This window comes from Nanorana parkeri, unplaced genomic scaffold, assembly GCF_000935625.1.
Source record: "Nanorana parkeri isolate BGI_ZX_2015 unplaced genomic scaffold, ASM93562v1 scaffold353, whole genome shotgun sequence".
Classification (NCBI taxonomy): Eukaryota; Metazoa; Chordata; class Amphibia; order Anura; family Dicroglossidae; genus Nanorana; species Nanorana parkeri.
Genome location: NW_017306621.1, coordinates 1321006 through 1345518, shown reverse-complemented (window position 1 = coordinate 1345518; position 24513 = coordinate 1321006). Strand labels below are relative to the sequence as shown.

Genomic DNA, 24513 nt, shown 5'->3' with positions numbered 1-24513 from the left:
CACCCACCCAGAGTCCACCCACACCAGATTTCTACAGTTACCCTGTAAGGAGTATATTAGAGAATCAGAGGCTAAAAAAAAACTACAACAAAAGCAAAATGTTGGTTATGCCCATTGGAACCAAGCAACATATTCTAGACCACGCCTAGGCAACCTCAGCTCTTCAGCTGCTGTAGAACTTCAAGTCCCATGAGGCATTGCGAGACTCTGACCACCGCCACACACATGACTCTCAGAGGCAGAGACATACTGGGATTTGTATTGTCAGCACAGCTGGAGTGTCAGGTTCACCTACCCCCGTTCTAGACCAATCAACTTGCACAACTGAGGTTCAAAATACTCAAATGGAAAGTGAGATTTGTACCATACCCCTTTCTGCAGTTCATTTACAGCACAACAATGTTTTTTTAGACACGTCTCTGTCATTCTTACACATTGGTCAGTGAATCCAGGCCTTTAAAGACGTCTTTTGGAAGAGACTGCAAATTGTTATTGGCCAGGCTCCTGTAAAGCAAGCAGAATTAGAATGTCATGTCAAGGTCACACCGACCCAAGGCTCGTTCTGACAACTGTCATGAAAAAATTGATATGATGATGAGTATACAGATATGTTTCATCTGATAGGGGATATCAATTACTCTGATAAAATGACTACTCTTAAAAAGCTTCACAGTGCCCTATTTATACCGTATGGACGGATGTCTTCTGCAATGACATCTCATAATTAGAGGCAGCAACCAGCGCATCTAATTGGATCATACACTCTTCTGTTCTTTTGTCTGATTCAGCAAAAGATTAATTTCCACGTGTTCATGTTTTTTCTGTTTTCATTATTAAGTGAACGGAATCATGCTAAAACAAGCTGACTTCCTTTATATCAGATCATGTACATTGGCCCGGTCTTTCTTTCATTGTGAGCTCCGGCAGAGCTTACCAAATCAGCTCCCCTAAACTAAGGGCACATTTCCAATCAGCAATGTGCAGGCTACTCTGCTGCATGGCACTGCATTGTGTGTAATGGCCGGCAAGTTCTCCAAAACCCAGAGAAGCAGGATGAATGCTAGAGGCACATAAATGTATGCATTTTTTTTTTCCTGAAGTGCTAACAAGGATTTTTATTCTTCATTATTGTGAATAATGAAGACTAATAGCCCACTTTCAATTAGTAAAAAAAAATGTGATTAAAACAAGACTCAAGCAAGACACAAATATCATATGATGTACCCTTGCCAACCCATATGATATTTGTGTCTTGCTTGAGTCTTGTTTTAATCAAATTTTTTTTTACTAATTGAAAGTGGGCTATTAGTATCTGAGTCTGAAGGGCATTTACAGGGCTTTGTGGACAAGAAAATGCTAATGTTATGGGTCCCTTAGTGGACTACACAAAGGAATACATAGAGAATGCAATTCTCGGTGTATTCACTTCAGGAAGCTCAGCTTAAAGCAGATGTCTGGCTGTCACAGTACGGCCATTGGTGTAGAAATATCTCTCTGATTGGATCAGATACAGCAGCAAAATACCTGGTGGTGGATTCAACCCTTGTGTTGCACCACCTAAAACTTTTACATTTGTACACCTTTTTGTTAATAGTTCTGTACCTCCACATGTTGCGATTTGTGATTGTTGTGATTTGTGACTGCACTGTGTTTGCGCATTTTTGCTTTGAAAACTGCGTGGGTTTTCAATGTATAGAGGTGTCTATTGAGCCACAACTGCGCGACAACCCGTCCGAAAATAGCTCCTGCACCTTTTTGCACAAAGGTGTAAACAGGCCCCATTGACTTTAATGGGAATCTGGTTTATAAAGATCTTTGGCGGGGAGAAGAGGAGAGACACAGTGGAGATAAATGCTCGCAGCTGGAAGCATGCACATTGGACAGATAGCGTGGGACACGTGGAGTCTGCGCTGGATCAGAGACTGGCACCAGCACTACCTTAGCTATTGTAACATAAATGTATCTTATTTGTGTATCACTCGGCTCTAGATCCTCAAATCATCTCTGAATTGGTGCTGACACTGTCCTTCCTTCTGGAGGGTGGCTGCTTTTGCAAATGATCATGTGATTACAGTAAAAGGCGCAATCATCCACCTAACACTCATTTCAGCAAGTGAAATGGAGTGGCCAATCTCGGTATCAACAAACCAGATTTTTTTTTGTTATTCAACAAAATTGTATGTATATTTAAATCATACACTGTGATGTACCCTTGCCAACATCGGTTTGTTAGTACATATTGTTGTGTAGGTGCCTTTTTTCCTATTTTTAATATTGCTATTTGTTTATTTTATTATGTCTACCACTTTTCACTTCTGTTTTTGTGCTTTTGTAAGGGTATATTAATGAGTCTTCTCATATACAGTATAACGCTAAGTGTCTCTGGTGGAAATTGTGTGTCATATCACTGAGTAACCACAAGAGGGGGCACACACACCCCACTATAGATTAATGAAGATGAAATACATCTCTCACTGTGAAAACACTGCACTGTATGTGGACTGAGATATTAATAAAGACATCTTTCACATGCACAGTACTTTCATCATTTCTCGTATTTCATAATTTACCAAATTTTGAAGTTAGTGCCAGCAAGGAACCCCAGGATGACCCCTCCCTTGGATTCCCCTGTACTCTTAAAATCATTACTTGCACAGAACCCCTTTTCCTGTTAGCGGGTGGATTAAAGAGGGAGCTTTTGCTGCCTTGCTTGGAATCCTGGCCAATTCGCTGTAGAGAAGTCCTTCAGCAGTTATATCCAGTTATATTTACAACATTACAAAAATCTATAACTTTTATTTTATAATCTTTTGTATATAAGCATATATTGGTGATATGGTAAGGAGTCTTCGAGGCCTTCTTAGCAGTACGTAAGTCAGGCAGTGGTAATCTACTTGGGTGAAGGTACATTCTACATAACCCCTTCTGCTGGCACTAGGTTGGGCAATATGGTTGCTAAACAGCCTGGTACTCATCCATATCTAACAACAGTGCCTTGGGAGGTATGCCAATCCATCTAAAATGCTTAAAGTGAAACTAAACCAAAGAGTTAAATCTTAAAAATGCATTCAAGTACCTTAACTGTTAACTCCAGAAGGAAGGACAGTGTCGGCACCAATTCAGAGATGATTTGAGGATCTACAGCCGAGTGATACACAAATAAGATAGATTTTTATTAATAGGTAAGGTAGTATTGGGACACCTCTCCAAATCATTGGATTCAGGTGTTCCAATCACCTCCATGGCCACAGGTGTATGAAATCAAGCACCTCGGCATGCAGACGCTTCTACAAACATTTGTGAAAGAATGGGTCGCTCTCAGGAGCTCAGTGACTACAAGCGTGGTACCGCGATAGGTTGCCACCTGTGCAATAAGTCCATCCGTGAAATGTCCTTGTTACTAAATATTCCACGGTCAACTGTTAGTGGTATTATAACAAAGGGGAAGCAACAGCAACTCAGCCACAAAGTGGTAGGCCACGTAAAGTGACAGAGCGGGGTCAGTGCATGCTGATGCGCACAGTGCACAGAAGTCACCAACTGTCTGCAGAGTCAATAGCTACAGACCTCCAAACTTCGTGTGGCCTTCAGATTGGCACAACAACAGTGCGTAGAGAGCTTCATGGAATGGGTTTCCATGGCCGAGCAGCTGCATCCAAGCCTTACATCACCAAGTGCAATGCCAAGCCTGGGATGCAGTGGTGTAAGGCACGCCGCCACAGGACTCTAGAGAAGTGGAGACGTGTTCTCTGGAGAGACCAATCACGCTTCTCTGTCTGGCAATCCGATGGACATTTCTGGGTTTGGTGGTTGCCAGGAGAACGGTACTTGCATGATTGCATTGTGCCAAGTGTAAAGTTTGGTGGAGGGGGGATTATGGGGTGGGTTATTTTTCAGCGGTTGAAGGGATCTCTTAAGGCATCAGCATACCAAGACATTTTGGACAATTTCATGCTCCCAAATTTGTGGGAACAGTCTGAGGATGGCCCCTTCCTGTTCTAACATGACTGCGCACCAGTGCACAAAGCAAGGTCCATAAAGGCATGGGTGAAGTTTGGGGTGGAGGAACTTGACTGGCCTGCACAGAGTCCTGACCTCAACCCAATAGAACACCTTTGGGATGAATTAAAGTGGAGACTGCGAGCCCGGCCTTCTCGTCCAACATCACTACCTGACCTCACAAATGCGCTTCTGGAAGAATGGTCAAACATTCCCATAGACACACTCCTAAACCTTGTGAATGCCTTTACAGAAGAGTTGAAGCTGTTATAGCGGCAAAGGGTGGGCCAACTCAATATTGAACCCTACGGACTAAGACGGGGATGCCATTAAAGTTCATGTGCGTGTAAAGGTAGGTGTCCCAATACTTTTGGCAATATAGTGTATTTTCCCCCACATTGCCTGGGGAACTAGTGCAAGAAATAACAATCTAGCTAAAGATGGGTTTTAGCAATGTCCGTTCATATACTGAAGAATGAATAAAGGTAACTTTAGTTATTGTATGCAAAGAATCTTTCCTATTTAATTGTTGAGAATATTCTTTAAATGGAATTGAAAATGACTACAAATGTATTCAGGCATTGTGTATGTTTGTCCCCAATATGATCTGAATGGCTGTCATTTTTGCATCTAAATCGCGAAAATGGCTGACGATCTGCCCACTGGTGTGTGAACCAGAATCAAACAAGTCCAGTCTTTGTGTGTATGGTCTTTATGTGGTGTACTCTGCTGCCCCTCATAGATGATCCAGGGTATTGTTATTCTGGAGACCAGAGGCCATGCAGTTTCTTTCTAGTCTTTTTAGTCCATCCTGTATTATTCTGGATCTATAAACCTACGATAAGAGTTCTATTGTTGTTTACACACCCATGCAATTCTCTGTAGGCAAACAAGACAAGGCAGCCTTGTGTACGGAATATATATAACTTCCCCCACACGCATAGCTGAACGCCTCTTGAAAACCATGTGCACTTTGTTGAAGAAATCTTAGATGTGGTTTGCACCAGAAAAGTTTGCTTACTATGTTTTAGGCATGCAGATGAACTAACAAGGGCCAAATTTGTTGCCAATAATTGTAGAAGCTGTTTTGTCTTTGAAATCTGACATTTCTGGCTCTAAAACATCCTTCACGTTCCAGCAGAGTTAACTACAAGCACTTGTTTTTGTTCATCTCCGGAGAGTATAACAAGATCATGACAACAATCCAATTAGTCATAATCAAATAAATTGCAGATTAAACCGCTGGACCTCAATGTGTTTGAAAGCATTGGCATGTTCTGCCGTTTTAAAGCGACCCTGTCACCACTTTACATACCTAGCAGGTTTAAAGGAGTAAGAGGGGGACAGTGAAATACACTTGTCCCCATAATTAGAGCCGAGGTGTGACACTGAAGATGTCACACCTCGGCTCTATTGATCGAGAACCGAGCGATCACATACTGCTTATCACACAGTTCCCGATCATCTCCCTGCAGACAGCAGGTAGCAGTTGAAGCTGGGCTCCGTGTGAAGTTCACCTGAGTTTTCTCAAAACTCTGACCGCCACTCCCCTCATCCCAACCAAATTAATTGTGGGGACTGCATTCCCTGCCCTGCAGCAATATATCACAAGGGGGTTAAGGGAATGCCTCCGCCACAATTGGCAACACTGATTGGATCGGTAGGAGGGGGTAGCGATCAGAGTTTTGAGAGGGCTTGAGCAAATTCAAGCGAATTGGGTTTGTACCAAGTCCAGCCTCATCTCTACTAAGGAATCCTTGGGTGATCTGAAAAGGCAGCATGTCTAAGAATGGATGGCAGTGATTTCTAAGATTGTGCACTGCTGAAACTCATTGAAGTTTTTATCCCAGACTCAGCTGGCACAGAATGCAGCACATGTGTATTTCAAGAATGGCTCCCTTTGTAAAGGCAACAACTGCTTATCAGTCACATAGATTACCCAACAACTGGGAAACTTCTCACAAGGCTCAGATCAGTTGTATTGCTGCTTTTGGATCTACTAGAGAAAAGACTGTGAGATAAAAGGAAACATTTTTCTGTCAACTTCACCATGTATGGTGGTGAGGCGTTATGTTGCTATATTGGTATTCATTTTCCAAGAGACAGGACAGGTTGGAAAATGTGTGACATTGAGTTTGTCTTTGCTTATAATACAGAGTTAATGGAGAAAAGCCACTGTTTAAAGTAAACCCTAGAGAAATATGAGGGCTGGCACTTGATAGTCTAAGTCAGTGATTTTGAATCACTGATCCAAAATAGATCTGCATGCATGTTCTGGGTACATGGCTCATAAAGTGATGAAGTCATTAGAAGGCATGACAGCCAGGCACTTAGCATTTGCAAAACAAAGCCAGCAATGACAGCTATTATATTTCTCTTAGCACCGGCTCCCATTTACTTAACAAACACTGAAAGTGGATGTGTACACTGGCTAAAGGGAATCTGTTATGACAGAATAATGGAGGCTGCCATTGCTGAACTCTCCTTTTCAGAATCCTAGCTTCCAGGCTGTCATGCTGATGCATTGGCTTCAAAGCTGTCTGAGTCCCTGACCCAAAACATGCATAGAGGCAAGGAATTCTGATACTTTCCTGACAATTATTTACACCATACTTGTTGCTCTAGGTCTCTGGTTTCAAGCCCATCGCTGAGCAAACCAAAAAAAGTACCCTTGCAGTGGGGCTACCCCCGCATTCCAAGAGTTAAGTGCTCAGTTATGTCTAGGGGCTGGAGTGAAGCAGGCTCCCTCAGGGTTGCTAGACTGGTCCCTGCGTCCTCTTTTTTCCCTGGGCTCTGTCTAAGGACTGCTGATGTCACCAAGTCTAATGCAGGCTTCAAAGACCTGCATTTGACGTGATGACGCCGAGGGACATTCCACCAACAGGAATGCAGGGGAGAAGAGCAGAGCACCAACTGCAGGGGGAGCTGGGATCAGGTAAGTAAATCTGCTTTACTCCTTATCAAAGGATTGTGTTTGTATGGCAGCCATCTTTAGAGCAAATACCATGGACTGCTGACTGATTATTTAGGACCAATGTTATTTTTACTCCAGACACTCATTATCTAATTTTATACTTACAGGTGAATCAAAGACTTGAGTCCACGAAAAGCATTTCTGGAAATGGACTTTATTTTGTTGTTCTCAATAAACCTAAAAGACAAATATGAATATTGTTTATATGGCAAGATCATCACTGACAAAAAGCTGTTAATGCTCAGCCTGTGATACAAGTTAAAGCATTTACAAATCTATGCCACCCACATAGAAACATCTACAATGTATAATTATTCTACTATTACAACATGAAAATGGCATCTTTTCACATGTCTGTTAATAGGACAGAACACATGTAAGCTTATTCAGGAAAGCAAACTATAATGTGCAATAACCCACAGAAATCAGTCAGGAGTGAACTATTACTGATCTAGAGATCTGACTGGTTGCTGTGGACCACTGCACTTTGCACATCACTACTCCTTGGACTGCATTATTATATAAGCTCGATGGTTAACAAAACATGACCATCTTCCCTGATAAGCGTGGTTACGTGGTTTCTTCTGTTTTGCAGAGGTTTGGAGGGGAAACTGAAATGTAGTCGCTGAAAAGCATACTTAGGAACCCTCAGGATATGATACTGACACTCATGATCTTAGGTATCCTCACAATTTCTAGGATTACTTCCTAAATTGCAGGTGAGACACCCAGGTCTTTTCACTGACTTTTATATAAACTATATCTTTACTGCTGACTATGTTAAAAAGTTCCTCTAATGTTAAAAAGTTTACTCTTTTTTATATTTCCTGTTTTTTCAGTTTAAATCACACCTGGTGATACTAGCAGCAAAGTATATCCACAAGCACATCCTTTTCTAGGGTAACATTCCTTTCTCAGTTTAATTGTGGCATTGTCACCCTTCCCTGTGCACTTCCAATTGGAAATACAAGCAGCCATGCTAAAGCATAATGCACTGGGATGTTCGCTGTAGTCACCAAACGGAGAATGCGACATTCAGCAAACGGTGGAGCATGCACCATTCCACAGAAGATTATAAAAAGTGTCCTAATAAAGAGCAAACTGTGAAACATTGTGATCTTATTTTATTGACAGTGCTCTACAAAAGTATACTTTTGTCAGGGTTTTCTTCTTAATGTTTTACATATCTGCTTTATTGTGTATATCTTTTTAGCAAATATAATGTTTGTTTTAATACTAGCTTGCTATCAGTTCTGATGACAGCTCCTAGAAATGACAGATGTTACACATTTAAGATCACTCATTAAAAACAGTTTAAATATAAAGCAAATATTGCAAATCCTTGCAGTGACTGCAAACTGAACTTATAAAGCCAATACAGTCACTGACCCATATAACCAGTAAGCATGGCATCACGTAGTGAAGACTCTCAGGGTCACATCATGTAGAAAGTTCCAGTTAAGATTATAGGTTCCCTCAACTCATCTTGGATACAGACACCAGTACATGTGTCATAAGTACTGTCTATACCAGTGGTTCTCAACCTGTGTAACCTCAGGACCCACATTTGTCCTCGGTCATTAAGTTAAGATCCAATTTGCACTGCAATGGTACGCACGGCAGTGTGGGCTGCTGTGCTGTGACAGAGCTCCATCCATATGTGCATTGGTTATACAGCTCCCATGTGCGCCTGTAGAGGTGCTGGGAGCCAGAATGTGATGTCACTCCAGTTTAGGCACCGCTACAGGACATGTAAGGGAGCTATAAGCAATGCATGTATGGATGGAGATCCCTTGCAACCATACCCCCAGTGCATATTTTGAATGGCTGCTCAGTGTAAGAACTGACAGTGCTGCGCTAGGGGAGGCTGATGAGCCTCTCACCTAGAAAAGTGGAAAGCATGCGGCGACCCACTGAATATGGGGTTGCGTCTATACATTGCTGTATGCGCTAACAAAAACGTTACTATCCCGCAGTGAGCTTTATCTATCATATCATGAGAGTTCCTGGGAGAATATGCCCTTCAGAACTAATCAGTAGGTTTTCCCAATCCTGAACATGGCGGTAAGATCCTAGTCTGGTCACCTTCTTCTACAATCTATAGATGATATTTAACATCTTTATATGATCTTAAAGAATAACTTGTTGACAGAGGTTAACCATGTACATTTTAACAACATTTCTATGCTTTGTGTTACAGAGATGATAAATGAGTTACAGTGATTAAAATTAACCACTTGCCCACGCACAATGGAGGCGGCCAATTTGTAAACTGAACAAATGGTCAGCTTGTCAACTCCCGGAGATCGGAACCATCAGGGAGGCACTAAGTACCAAACTAATGTTTGTATCTCCTAGAGAACGGATGCTGCATTCTGGCTGCCTCCATTATGTTTGGATGACCTGTTCTGGTTTTATTTTTTAATACACAAAAGAAGCTTTGATTTGAATGGGTATAAAAGGGACACAGCAAAATAATTAAAAGGCTTGGGGGACATGCAAGGAGCAGGAGAGAAGGCAGCATGCATTTCATTTAAGACACACCACTATCAACTACATAACTCAAATAAGAGCACTGAATTATGGGATATTATGGGCCTCATGTATAGAAACTGTAGTAAGATGAAAGAGAAGGCGGTAACCATAGTAACAATCATTTTCTCAATGTTGCACCTCAACCTACAAGGAAATAGAGCCCTACTTATGGTGACGGGAAGATGAACCTCTATATACTTCTTCTATAGGGAAGATTTTTATTGCTCTGGGATCATAGTGGGGGTTGTGCAAAGCCCAAATGGCACTAATAATATATGGATGTCCCAAGTTCACAGAAATAAAGACTTTTTGAGGGACAGATGTTTGAAAGTGTTTTACAGTCATGACAGCCAATAAAGACTTTGCACTCCAAAACGTCATATATATCTATATCACTAGACCGCTCGGTCACTACAGCCAACATATCAGTGCATTCAACATGTTGAGATTTTTAACAGTTCTACATTACATCTAAGGATTGGTGAGTTGCAAGATATTACATTTTTGTTTTTGGGCTTAGATATGTTTTAAAGTGGGGTTGGGCTGTTTGTATATGTTACACCAGGTAAACCTGTCTAACCCTTTTAATGTAGTATGTAAATGTAGGAACTGTCTTTACCATGTCCACAGCACAAACTTTGCTCCATCTGTGTGGGGCAGTGTGGTAACATCATAAAACTACAATGATGTCATTTGCTCCAAGATCTGGGCATGATGATCTGTGCTTTTGATGCTTTCCTTCTCTGCAGTTTTTATGCATGAGACCCCATTTGGTTAAGAATTTGGACATATAAGAACAAAATCTTCAATGTTATCTGTTAACTGAACATTTCCACTGTGATCGATTTACAAGCTGCAGATTCTCTGTCATCTGCATTAAGAATGAAAAAGCAGCCATGAATAAGACATGAACAGTGGAAGCAGCCTGGCTGCTGTCTTGGTAAATACATAGTGCTGTGTATATGAGTTATAAGAATGGTAATGGCTCGGTGCTCATACTTACAAGTACTCTAGGTGAGGAAGACCAGAAAATGCATCATCACTGATTGCATCAAAAGTGTTTGAAGTGAATAGTCTGCATAAGTATAACACACAACAATTAGGACAAGGAAGAGAAAGTGACTGGTTTATGAATGAAGAAATTAATCTATTTAAAAGGAGTTTATAGGCAAACAATGTGTTATTGAGGGAAGGGGGCAAACATGTTAAAAGCAAGAATTAGAGCACGTTATATCTCTGACAGGGGTAGCACCTACTTACTCCTGAGAGGACCACACTGAGCCAACATACACAGCTACAACATCCAACTGCCACATAATACTGACCATCAAATAAATACTATCAGGGTTATTCACAAAAGGGTGAAGAGTTTGGAGGAGGCAGGAGAAGTGAACAATCTAGGACAACAAATCTGAACTGGAAAGTGAGCCGATTAGAATAATTTTTCCAAATCAGCTATTTTGGCCTAGATTGTTCACTTCTCCTAACTTTGTGAATAACCCTGCCAGAAACTGCCCCCAGCTTTTTCTATTAGACACTACAATGTCACTTCACTAAAGTCTAACGTATGCACCATTTTCAATACAGTAGCTTGTTTGCTAAATTTACAGCGTTATTCACAAAAGGGTGAAGAGTTTGGAGAAGACAGGAGAAGTGAACAATCTAGGCCAAAATAGCTGATTTAGAAAAATTCTCTAATTCAGCTCACTTTCCAGTTCAGCTATGTTGTCCTAGATTGTTCACTTCTCCTGCCTCCTCCAAACTCTTCACCCTTTTGTGAACAACCCTGTTACTTTAAAAAAAAATAGTGCTTTTCCTTTTCTAAAGGTTTTATTGCAAGGGTTAGCTGGATTTGCTGCATGAAAGCTATAATATCTATTTTTCCATATTATGCATGTTAAAAACAATTTACAAAAATGAGTTGTCCTCGAGAAATCTCTATCTCCTGACTGGCATTAAAGTAGAATTCCATGATGATGTTTTTATTCAATTTCTTTGAACTCAGTAAAATGAAAAATACAGCTTTCAGTGCAATACTCCCATTTAATACAGCTCTGTCCCACACAGAGAGTCCACTCAGCTACTAGGTAGTGCTCCTCATCAAGGTTGAATGACGGCTGGTGTTTCTCAACCCACTCCCTGTGAATTCAGACTGTCCTGGACACACACCCTTGAGGTGTGTTACTATATCGGCCATGGCTGCTGTAGAGAGCTGTACATCTTAGGCTAGGTTCACACCTAGGGGATTTGTCACGCAGATTTAGCCGTGCAATATCTCACACAATAGAGGTTTCCATTCAAGCCTATAAAAGCTGTTCACACCTTTGTGACTGGTCACGCAGTATAAATCGCCTGTGGCGCAAAAAGGTGCAGGAGCTTTTTTTGGGCGATTGACACAAACCAAATTTGCGCAAACAAACACGTGTGACAACCGCATGAAAACAGCTCACCAGCTCATTCGCCTAGGTGTGAATCTAGCCTTAACATCTCTGGTATTGAGGACCACCCATAGCCAACACCAGAATAAGAGAAAAAGGACCCCAGGAAGTGACCCTCCAGAAGACAGTTTCAAAAAAAGTATCAATAAAGGGAATTTAAAAAAGAGTTGGGAGGGAGGGGAGCTTGGTGCGGTGGCAAGACCTGAGGCAAGACCTTCCTTGAGGTGTCTATTGAGGACAGAAGAAAGAGCACTGTTTTGTGAGATAAAATACAGATTCATCAGAAACAAAGGCTTGCACTTTTCAAATAACCATTTCATGTGAAATAATACTTGTGCATCAGTGTAATAGTTATAGTTTTATATTGGACGTTTTGATGCAAAAATTGGTAATGCAATAAAATAACAAACACAACTGAAATAACTTGCATCGTAGTGAACTGACACTCTGAACTAACACTCTGGAAGCAACTTGGGTACCTGCAGCATCCCCAAATAGAGCAATGCCTAGAGTGCCTTTTCGATGCAGCTTTCTTCAAAGCCATTGCAGATTTAAGTAAAAGGCTCCAAAACTAATTATATTTCCCTGCTTGTAGCTTGGCAAGGGCAACACAAATTAAAAGACAAAATATATTTTGTGTCGTTAGCTGTATAACACTATGAAGATCTTTTATGTGACATATTTAAAACTATATCATAATGACAGACAACTCAAAATCGTGGATGTTCCCTCACTCAATGGGCACCAGGAAAAATAGAGATGGTGAATCTCCTTAGTGAGTACACAGACAGCAATAAAAACTTCATAAAACAGAAAAGTCAGCACCCCATATACTCAGTAATGTGCCCTATCAGTGGTGTTTAGGGTCAGGTGCTGGATGGATTTGTCTATAGCAAACAAAAACTTGACAGTGATTGTAAGCTTTTATCATACCACCAAAACGTTTTAGCTTTAGAAACACTAAACTCAGGAGTTAAGGCCTTGTTCACACCAAATGCAGACAGATCTGCATGAGTTTCTGCACACGCAGTGCAGTGGGTTGTGCCGCGTTTTTGATGCGTACCGGGGCGTTTTTGGTTTAAATTTTTTTTTTTTTAGTTTAGTTTAAAATGGGCTTTCAGTGTGTTCCAGGGCGTTTGCATGCGTTTTTGATGCGTTTGCATGTGTTCCAGAGCAGGTAAAATAGGGCCTGCTGCAGTTGTGTTACCTGCTCTGGACCTACTCTGGAACGGAACGCTGCGATGTGAACTGGAGCTAAAAATACCATTGGAATACATTGGACGCAGTTTTGCTCCAGTCTGTAACTGCTCTGCTCTGTTCCTGAAACGCGCTTGGTGTGAACAAGGCCAAAATCTCAAAAATGCATTCAAGTACCTTACTTGTTATCAAAAATGTATTATTTGTGTATCACTCGGCTGTAGATACTCAAATCATCTCTGAATTGGTGCTGACACTGTCCTTCCTTCTGGAGGGTGGCTACTTTTGTTTCCCATGGTCCCTGTGTGTTGTAAAGTAGTCACAGCTCCAAGCTCCCCCCCATGATAGAATACAATCGTAATGCGAATTAATACACTAAATATGAGATTGTATTCCATCACGGGAGCGAGCATGGAGCGGTGACTACTTTACAACACACACATGGACCATGGGGAACAAAAGTAGCCCCCCTCTAGAAGGAAGGACAGTGTCAACACCAATTCAGAGATGATTTGAAGATCTACAGCCGAGTGATACACAAATAAGATACACTTGTATACCTAGTTGAGGTATGTGAATGCATTTGTAAGATTTAACTCCTGAGTTTAATGTCACTTTAAGGAATCAATACAGTAGAGCTTTTTTAATCTCGTGTTATCACATTTGCCCGTTGTATGTTATGATAGCACTATGCAGCACTTATACAAACCAACGTAAAAGAAAAACTGTCCTCTTTCCCACAGCAGCCAATGCGGTCTAATCTGATCGCTATAAGCACCCTCTCTGTTATCATGTTCTGGTTTTACCAGCTGTGATATGCAGTTGTCTATTATCCGGCTTGCTGGCCTCAACTTGGCAATTTGGCAACTATAAATAAAAACGCAACCTAGGGTCTCATTAAAAATGAATACAGTGCATTATAAGAGGACAGACTGATAGTAAGTCAAAGATTTAGATAGCTTGTGCAGGGGGGTAACTGAAGGCCACAAAGTTTTTGAAATGAAAAGCTCCTTCCTATTTCATACAAAAAAGCCTTTGATTGTTCCATTCAGCACTCAAGGTATCATTTTTATTAAATTGAATTGGAATGTCACCTTATTTCAATTATAGCTCATTAGAAGTTTAGACCGCAGATAACAGGACAGAAAATGGGCTGTAGAAGGAAGAAAACGTTGAATTAATCTGTGTAACACACCTTTGCAGGTCCAGCTGCGGATGCTGCTTCTGCACCCTCTGTAGTGGCATCCTAGAGTGCAGGCCTGTGGTAAGAGTGTACCTAAGCCCTCAGTCCTGGATATATACGTATAGAAAAATCAACTTTCTGTGTGTGATGGAAAAGGTGACCTGAAAATGACTGATATTAGATGTGCAAACAGGAAAGCGCCAGCAGGAGTGCCTAAAGTCTAGATTTACTTTCATTTAGAATCTTTCATCAAAAAATCCAAAGCATTTTTGGCATTTAAAGAGCCCCCCATCATCAGGGCTTGACAGTGTTTTAGAAAGGTGTAATGGACTGGTATAATAGGAGGGATGCTGATGGGGTATAAGTAGAATCACAAGATGCCCAACCAGCATCTAGTGTGATCATACTTATACCCCTCAGGATCCCTCCTATTATACCAGTCCAATACCCCTTTATCAAACACTGTCTGTGAAGGTTCTCATTCATCCAGGTCATGGTATATCTGTAAAAATAAATCAAAGCGACTACACTTGTTTTTTTTCTTGAAGACCTTTTGCTGGTCATCTGACTAGTATTCTCAATTCTGAATTGACTAGTTGGATGACCGGTGAAACGTCTACAAAAAAAAACCAAAAAGTCAAGTTGCTTTGATTTATTTTTACAGATTTATTAAACACTGTCAAGCCCTGATGAACAGGGGCCCTTTAAACTCAGAAACGAATTGGCTTTCTATGATACAAGACTCTAAATAAAACTGAAACTGGACTTTTCACATTATGGTTCTGCTGCTTTCTTCTTATACATCTAGTCCTTGAGCTAAGGGTAGACCTTCAGCCACTACTGCTGGGAGAGCCGCCAAAGGGTAACCATTCCCTCTACACTACTTGTGACCTGACTGGGAATACCCAGTGCAATAAGGGACCTAGTGCCCCACACCTTCCTTCTACTTTCTTCCTAGTGGTCACCTCTTGATTTCAGAACGAGCTGACTGATGTATTTGTCCACAAGTGATTCATTTCTTCCTAAATATTTAAATGTTTAATGTGCAGCTGAGTGTTTTTTTCAGTATGCTGCCTTGTAATAGCAAGATAAAAAGGAATATTGTCCTATAGTTGCCTTATCCTCTCTGTGACCCAGATGAATGTAGAGAAGCAGCAACTTGAAGTCTTTCCCAGGATTTCAATACTACACTGTGTTATGGACATTTCATGGCACGGGGAGCACAGCACACAAAGACGTACACCAATTCCTTTTATTGCATTACTTGCCCACATTACTGATTTCTGGTTCTGATTCAACACTAGACACAGATGAGAATATCAGCAACTAGAGGGACTTAGCAAGTGAAGACAGCCAGGTGCACAAAGTGGGTGCCAAGACAATAATTAAAGACATAATGTAGGTACGATAGGCCCTTTGGGGTCCAAAGGCAAAAAGAAGTCATATATACAATAACAATGGTTACATTTATCCCAAGTACAGCACTGCTAATGAATATTCATGAATTCTGTATTTGTATTATCTTCCCATAATCGGGCTCTGTTGCATTGCACAATGCTGTCAAACTAAAGTCTTTTTAGATCCTGGGATCTGAATAAAAGAAGTGTGTAGCAGGCATACAGAAGGAGAACAAGGAGGAGACCCCGGCAGTGTTACTGTGTAACTATGTTAAAGTGATATTAAATTCAAGATGTTTTAAAGCTATTTCAAATGCTGATTAAATTACCTACAATGGATGCTGCTCCATAATGTTCAAAGTTTTTAGCTCCCTCCACAATCAGCTGGTCTCCTGAGCACTGGCCCTGATATACTGTTTTAGGGAGGCTCCCATTCCTTGCAGGGACCTATGGAGCCACACTGAGCTGTGTGTGTCTTCACAAATACACAGACACAGCAGGACAAACTACTTCCTTGCTCTCTGATCCCCACTCCTCCTAATTCTTTTCTTCAAGCTTGTAGATGTTCAGCTGCTAGACATTGAACTGTTCCTTGTGATCTTGTACTGGACAGGAAGTTCAGGCAAACTGAGCTGAGAGAGTTGGAGACAGCTGTTTTGGAAATATGATAACTACCGTGTTTCCCTGAAAATAAGACACTGTCTTATATTTTTTTGACTCAAAAAAACACACTAGGTCTTATTTTCGGGGTAGGTTTTATTTTTATTTTTTTTATGTACAACAATCCACACTTATTCATGTAGAAAAATATGGTGATCAGGGCAATCAGGGGTGCCGTGCATTTCCGAGAGCAATTTGCTAACCAATCGCTGGCCAGAATAAGCAAAGCGCACTTTCACTATCGATTCCTCACAGGCGGAGTGGATTTGGTATCACTCCGCATGTGACAAGAGCCGGCGCTAGAGGAGGCATCGGTTTATGCGGCTCTGCTCCCTCCGGTGCCGCCTTGCTTCCTCTAGCGCCGGCTTCGTTGGCACCGCTAATTCTCTACTGCCTCTCCCGCGGCTCTTCAAGTTCCCCCTTATGCCACCACCGGCCCTGGGAGTGGTCACAACTAGGTCTTATTTTCGGGGTAGGTCTTATATTTTAGCAATTCCCAAAAATAGTACTAGTTCTTACGGGGTAGGTCTTATTTTTGGGGAAACAGGGTATAAGTGCTTGGGCAAACATTGTAAGAATGACTTTGCTGGGCAATGTATATTTGTTTGATCTGGATTCATTATTGAAAAAAATGTTTAAAGGGTTTAATATTACTTTAAGGTATTCTTTCACAGCCCAGTAAACTAGGAGACATAGGAAGTATGACATAAGTATGCAACTCAAAAAGGTTTAGAAACATATTGGCAGGTGAAAACATTTACAATTATGGTTTTAATTCTGCATTCAACCATTTGACCAGAATTCTTGCTTACATGCTACATTTTGCATATTTAATGTAGGGTGCCATTAGCTGTTGTCTGCAGGTGACTGCTATCATCTCATTAACCGCACAATTGAAGATCTGCGTAAGATTAAACAAACCTGATTTGTTTTTTCTAACACGCTAATAGTTAGTTATTACTTTTCCACCATTTGCAGAATACATGATGACAGTTTAAGCTTGCTGTGAGAATAGCCAGAAGTCATATTAAAGGACAATTATGAGGCGAGTGATTTTCACTCAACCTCATAGTTCGAGCCGACGTGTGACAATGAAACTGACACAGGTCGGCTCAATAGATTGGGAAGTGAGCGAACACATACCGTTGCTCGCTCACTTCTTGATCATGTCTCTGCAGAGAGCCGTGACTGTCACTCACGGCTCCCCGCAGGGATTCCCCCCCTCCCCACTCCGATCCTCCAGGGCTGACTGGAGGAAAGGACGGGGGAGGGGGCGGGCACAGCTGGCTCTGCCTCTAAATAGGCAGAGCCAGCTGTCAGTCACACAGCTGGGTGGATCTAGACAGTAATGTCGAGATCCGTCCCAGCCGCGGTGGTCTCAGTATACCATGGTACACTGAGCTTTGGGTCACGGGAGGACGCTAGTTTGTGTCCTCCCATGACCCTAAGGAGAACTATGGGGAAAAACACTTACCCCATAGTTCTCCTTTAAATAAGGATACATAAGATGCTACTGTTTGGCAGGCACAACCTATGTTCAATCTGCAAATACAACAACACATGAGCACAGACATGTACAGTACAGGCAGTCCCCGAGTTACATACGACTCCTACTTACAAACGGAGGCTATTACTGTACAGCAGGGGGTAGTTGTAATGCTTCCGTGCTCGTGTCGGTGAGGAGTGCACCCCTTTTTGGGTCTGGTTTGTAGAACTGTACGTACATTACAGGAAGTTGGCTCTTGTTAGACATGCAGATGAGGGGTGCCAGCCTCTTCTTCCAGGTCACTGTAAGGTTTTTACTGCCGTCTGTATCCTCATTAGAAAGATTTAATCTCACTTCCTGTCCTTGAGGCAACAGGAAGTGAGAGCAGATCTACTCATAGGAAGTGAAATTCACTCCTGTAAGAGTTATCATGGGAAAAAGGTGTCTCCACTGAAGCTAAACCCCAAATTTTCAAAATCCAATTGTCACAGGGACAGAAAGTGAGGTGAAATCTTCTGAACAGGGGCACAGGCAGCAAAACAAACGTTACAAACGTTACTACCTGTACTCCCATTTTATAGGGGCCCATATACAATGTACTGAAAACAAAACTATAAAGAATATATAAATAATTAAACAATAACATTTTAAGACTTTTTTATTAATTTTAATTTTCTTCTCAGTCACCCCATCTCTGGACAGTGCTCCCCTCTGTGTAAATGTCCTGCCTGGCAACATGAAACCTCCTCAGTTGTAACTCAGGGAAGTATGGAAACATCTCCAGCAAAACTGCATATATGGTTCCTAATGGCTAGCTAAAATTAATAGGGGACTAGTGCCAAGTAGGGGAACCTGTGGCAACCTGGCCAAAAGCATTGAAAACGCTTTCCAAGAGAAGAAAGGATGCTTCTGTTGTTCGCAAGGCAAACACACTTTTGCCAATTTGACGGAAGTAAGAGGCAAAAAAAAAAAGATTTATGTAAAGAATAGTAGCAAAGAGTGTGTTCTCTCTTGATCTGTCCTGCATGTCCTCCCACATTTTTTCAGCAAAGCTTTGAGACCCATGCCAAAATAGTCAGTGTGAAACTTTCCCCCCTCCAAACCAACCAGACGAGCCAGCCATGAAGGGACTGGCGGGTAAAGTAACGGGTAACAGAATGACATGTTGTTGCCAAGCAAAATGGGGCCTGTGGCAATAGGAGGAACTATGGTACTAATAAACTGCCATACCACAATAAAGCTGTACTCCAAGCTTAAAAACTTTCATAGAAATACTGTACAGTCCTCAATAGCCATGAAGGATATCAGTTCACTTTATGTGCACCAAATGCATTTGCAAACCCAGATATTACTGGAGGGATCAAGTAGGCCCACCCACTACAGGCTTCCTGCAGAAAACTACAGGAGGGGGCGGATACAAGACCAGCCACTCTGTACAAACAGACAGAGCAGCAGTGGCTGGTCATTTTTACAGAGGCCAAGCACAACAGTTATTTGATGGTCAATTACTGCACATATCTGAACGAACTACACCAAAGGGCCTATTCATAAGTTCTTCCACCCAGCCATGTACTGGGCGAATGATGTTCATACAGGAGCTCCTCAGCACCATCTAGTGGTCGGAATCCCATGCGAACAGCATTTACCCAGCATATGGCTGGGTGGAAGAGTTATAAACCGGTGCCCAAGATTCATGCGTGGTGCACGTGGCTCATGTGATTAGACATAATGGGGTTGGTTTACTAAAGGCAAATAGGCTGTTTACTTTACAAGGGATTTTTCCACTGAGTGAATAAGGGGAAGCTCTGCTGACTTCCATAGTCCAATCATGTGCATGCAAAAATATGTTTTGTGTTTTTTTCATTTCCCTTGCCTGTGATTGGGTATTCGTTGAAAAGAGAATTTTCACCAAATTCACTAAACTAAAGGAAAATTCCCGTGCAAAGTGGACATTTCCTTGCAAAGTGAGCAGCCTATTTGCCTTTAGTAAATCAACCCCAATTTGCTTCAAGTGCATTTAAGTACCTTAACTATTAACATTACTGAACCTTATTTGTGTATCACTCGGCTGTAGATCCTTAAATCATCTCTGAATTCATGCTGACACTGTTAAGGTACTCGAGGGAGGCTACTTTTGTTTCCCATGGTGTCAGCATGAATTCAGAGATGATTTGAGGATCTACAGCTGAGTGATACACAAATAAGATACATTTTATTAGTTAAGGTTAATAGTTAAGGTTAGGGATGCACCAATACCGGATATTTTGCTTTCGGTACTCGCCGATACCAACTACTGATACTGGTGCTTCCACTGGCATAGAGCCGGCTTCCTGGGCAATCAGGAAGCAGGGCGGCGAGTAATGACATGCCCCCCGGCTTCCTGATTGCCCAGGAAGCTGGCTCCATGTTGTGTGGCCGGCTCGATTGTGATTGGCTGGGAAATCGGCTTCCCAGCCAATCAGCATCAAGCTGACTTCCCAGCCAATTAGGAAGCTGGGCAGCGAGTAATGACCCGGCTGTTCAGCTGGCTCAATGTTGATTGGCCGGGAAACCAGCTTTATTAGCATAGGCTTTCCGGCCAATCAGGAATAAGGGAGGCAGGTCATTACTCGCCACCCGCCTTCCTGATTGCCTGGGAAGCCGGCTCCATGTTCCCCTGTGACACTGCCGGTCAGTTCGCTATCGAGCAAGGTATCGGATGCACCGATACCGATACTAGTATCGGTGCATCCCTAGTTAAGGTACTTGAATACATATTTAAGATTTAATTCATGAATTTACTGTCACTTTAATTCAGATTTCTACTTTGAGGCTTAAACTCCTTACGCAGTGTGGGCCCCCTTTCTGTCCAGTCATGACCCCAACCTCTGAGACCACTGTTCCTTCACCATTCATACCAATGCCATGTGCACAATAGAGGCTGGGCCTATAGCAGCATTGCATATTACTGTGCAGCTGCCAAATGTAGCACTACATGCTATTTACCAATAATAAGTAGGAATACAACGATGCATTGTGATTATGATAATCTGTTTGTTGTCCAAAATGTGAAAATAATCAAAGATTGGAAATATCCATGGGTAGATCTCTCCTTTGTAAAACAGATCACATTCCGCATTCCCTATTCTAGGACTCCTGCCGTGCGGTGTGCTTACAGATGGTGTTTTCCCATCACTCCCGCAGCTGCCTAGCAACAGTCTATAAATGTTAGGACATTTACAGCACAACGAGGATGTTATCCTAAAGTCGCTATACATAGGACTGGATGATTTGTATGGAATTTATACCTTTCAATGTAATAATAGCACGGCTTCCATTTAAGAGATAAACACATGGGTCATGACGGTTATTAGGGTGGTTAAAAGGTATTACTGCACTACGTGAGCATGAGTTAATGATTATGGGGCAGTGATTAACCCTTTCCTAGTCAGGGTTCTGGCCTTTATGAATATAATTTTTTTGTCTAATATCTCAAATAAGGGCACAATCTAACAGTCTGTGTTCCATCGCAACAAAGACCAGAGGCAGATGTTGCGGGAAATGGAGTGTTTTGAATGCATTTTCCCCATTTTCTGACCAATTACACTGGTTTTTATACTTTCAAAATGACACATGTCACTAACAATCAATGTTTCTTGAGCTTGGACCATCAGAAGCAGGATCCTGCTTATGCTCACCTTCTTTTGAACACCCTGAATTATGTACACTATATGGTCAAAAGTTGGTGGACACCTGACCATCACACCATCGTGAGCTTAACGTTCATTCCAAAACCATCGGCCTCAACATGGAATTGACCCGCACCCACCTTTGTGCCTATAAAAGCCTCTACTCTGTTGTAAAGGCATCGAGAAGATTTTGGAGTTTGTCTATGGAGAGTTTGTGCTCACTCAGCCAAAAGAGCATTGGTGAGGTCAGGCACTGATGTTGGGTGCGAAGACCTAACTTGCAATCAGCGTTCTAATTCATCCAAAAGGTGCTCAGTAGAGTTCAGGTCAAGGCTTTGTGTAGGTCCCTTGAGTTGCTTCACTCCAATCTCATCAGACCATGTCTTTAGGGACCTGTTTTTGTACGCAGTGGCACAGTCATGCTGTAACAGAAATGGGCCTTGCACAAACTGTTGCCACATAGCTGGAGTGGCACAATTGTCTAAGGGCCCATTCACCCTAGTGCACGCTATCGCACAGCATACCTAGCATGAGGTACTGTGCAATAGGTGGGTTGCATTAGCATTCATTTGAATGGCACCCCAATGTACCTCCCAGCCACCGTGTGCTGCAGTGCAGCATGCATTAGCGCAGTACCATGTGTGGAATTATGGTAAAAAAAATAGTGCATGGATGGTCCCCAAAAAGGGGTTTGTATGCTGTAGCATTACCAGAACCCTTTACAGGAAATACTTAAACTCAATTATTTGGAGGAGTGTCCACATATTTCTGGCCATATACTGTACGAGTGATGGTCACATGTCCACATATTTTTGGAAATATAGTGTTGTTCCTGTTGGAATGATCACTACAGTTTACTCCACTGATAAGTTATTAATGGAGTTGTCTGTATCCCACAGTAATACAACCTGGGCAAACCTGAAGGTGGTTGGAATGTGCCTGAAATCCGACCAGCCTCTGATATCTATGGCTGGCTTAGCATAATACACAAAAGTTTAGCTTTGGAAGGTTCCCGTTGTTTTAAAAAACTATCTTTTTCCTTTCTTTAAAATAAAATTTTGTTTAATTGTTTTAATTTAAAAAAAAGAATTTTACAAGCATAGCTTGCCAACAAAATAATTGTTCCTTAATGATGTAAAGAGTAGAGTATAGCACGCAGTAATCCACGGCAAATAACCATTATCTTATTACATCTGCCCAGCTGTGTGCTAGGAAACCATCAGCCACAGGCAGTACTAGAACAGACTCCACACTGCTATCGCAAATATCTATTCTCCGGTTTGGCAGTCTGTATAAATGTATTACAAGCAAGCACCAAGCTGATCTGCTACAGACAGGCTTCCCGGGCCTTCTGGAATTGCAAACTGGGACATACATGTGACATGATGACTTTACAAGCCATACATAGAATCCTTTACCATCCTAGAGATATCAGATAAAACGCTTACTAAAACCTGTATGGGTGTCGGAGAATAAAGAACTCTGGGCAGAAAAAAACCTAACCCTTGCAGTGGGGTTACCCCCATACTGAAAGGGTTAAGTGCTCATTTTGGTCTAGGGTGTAAAATTTAGAAATACTTCCCCAATCTTTAGTCCTGCCTGGCTGCTAGGCTGGTCCCCATAACCTATGTCCCCCCTCTGCTATGGAGGTGGAATGTCCATAGGTGTCCTCATGTCTAATACACTGTATTAGATGTCATGACTCATGGATGCTTAGACCACTGGAGCAGAGGGGGAGATAAGCTCTGGGGAGTGGTCTAGCAGCCAGGTGAGACCGAGGTTTGGGTGAGTATATCTTTTTGATTTTACACCCTAGACCCAAACAAGCACTTAACCCTTGCAGTGTGGAGGTAGCCCCACTGCAAAGCTTGCGTTTTATCCTGCCTGGAATTCTTTAGATATGAAACAGTATGAACAGTTAAAGGTCAAACCAGCCAATGCCTGCACAAGCCTAAACTGGCAGCTCCATTTTGGATGGATACCTGTTGGATGACCAGCTTTTTATGTGTGTTGCACAGGATAATCAGCATGAAAGGTGATGAGAACTGCATCTCTACTGACAGTAAAACCCAGCATCTCCAAGGCCACCTGATCTCTCACAGATGTGGCAATACACTGGTGACTAATCTAAACTAATCTTCAACATGTGAGCCATTTACAGCCTAGTCAGATATCTGGATAACACACAGGGCAATGGAACTAGTCAACCAACTGCAGATAATGTCCTTCTTAGCCTTATTTTTCATCCTTCGAAGTCTGAAGTGTGGCTTTGCCTGCTATAGTGTCCTTACAAAGGATTTCATGGTTTGTGGGTCAGGAACTGTAGCTGAATTGCTCTCCATCTTTGCTGATTCCATCAGCATTGTCCAGTAATGCACATAAAAGAAATCCGAAATTACATCACCTATCATAAAAAAGTAGATGTATATTTTGGAGATATTAGCCATTCCCTAACAATGTCTTGCCCCTTCATGTGGCCCACTGGCCAGCTTGATTTTCCCACTAAATAGTTTATGGAAGGACACCACTTCCTACCTCTACAGATATCTTGGTTCAACTAGCTGACTCCTACTCTGAAAGCAGCCATTACTGTCAGAAAACATTGTGAAGATATAAATACATGAATAATATTGCCTAGGAAGGCTTATTTCAAGCATTCAACCATGATGTCTGCTCATTTATGCAGAAACAGTCAACCCATTAGGACAAGATTATAAATGAACATTCACTTCTTTATAGCAAGGGAAACATAATAATGGCTTCCCTTAGTATTAGGAGATACAAAACGTTCAATCTGTCTATTCAAGATTCTACTGCTTGTAGGACATCCGTTGGAATAATTTTCACTTCATATACTATTAGACTAATGCACAACGTTACTTTATTTTCTATTTTATGTAATCACTTAACTATGTACACTTAGACCTAGAGGGGAGAAGGTGTTAGACCATAGGCGTGCGCAGCCTATTGCATTAA

The 24513-nt window shown here is 41.8% G+C and overlaps 1 protein-coding gene across 2 annotated transcripts in view; it reads right to left on the bottom strand.

Annotated features, from left to right (window-relative positions):
* LGI1 (leucine rich glioma inactivated 1) overlaps nt 1-24513 on the bottom strand; it is a 45338-nt gene that overhangs the window by 11700 nt on the left and 9125 nt on the right. The window contains exons 3-5 of one of the 2 annotated variants that reach the window (XM_018558713.1): nt 10512-10583; nt 7079-7150; nt 433-504 (exon numbers count right to left, since the gene is read on the bottom strand). In XM_018558713.1, the coding sequence (XP_018414215.1) occupies nt 433-504; nt 7079-7150; nt 10512-10583 (216 nt within the window). The remainder of the gene's footprint in view (nt 1-432; nt 505-7078; nt 7151-10511; nt 10584-24513) is intronic. The other variant, XM_018558714.1, reaches the window with a different exon arrangement.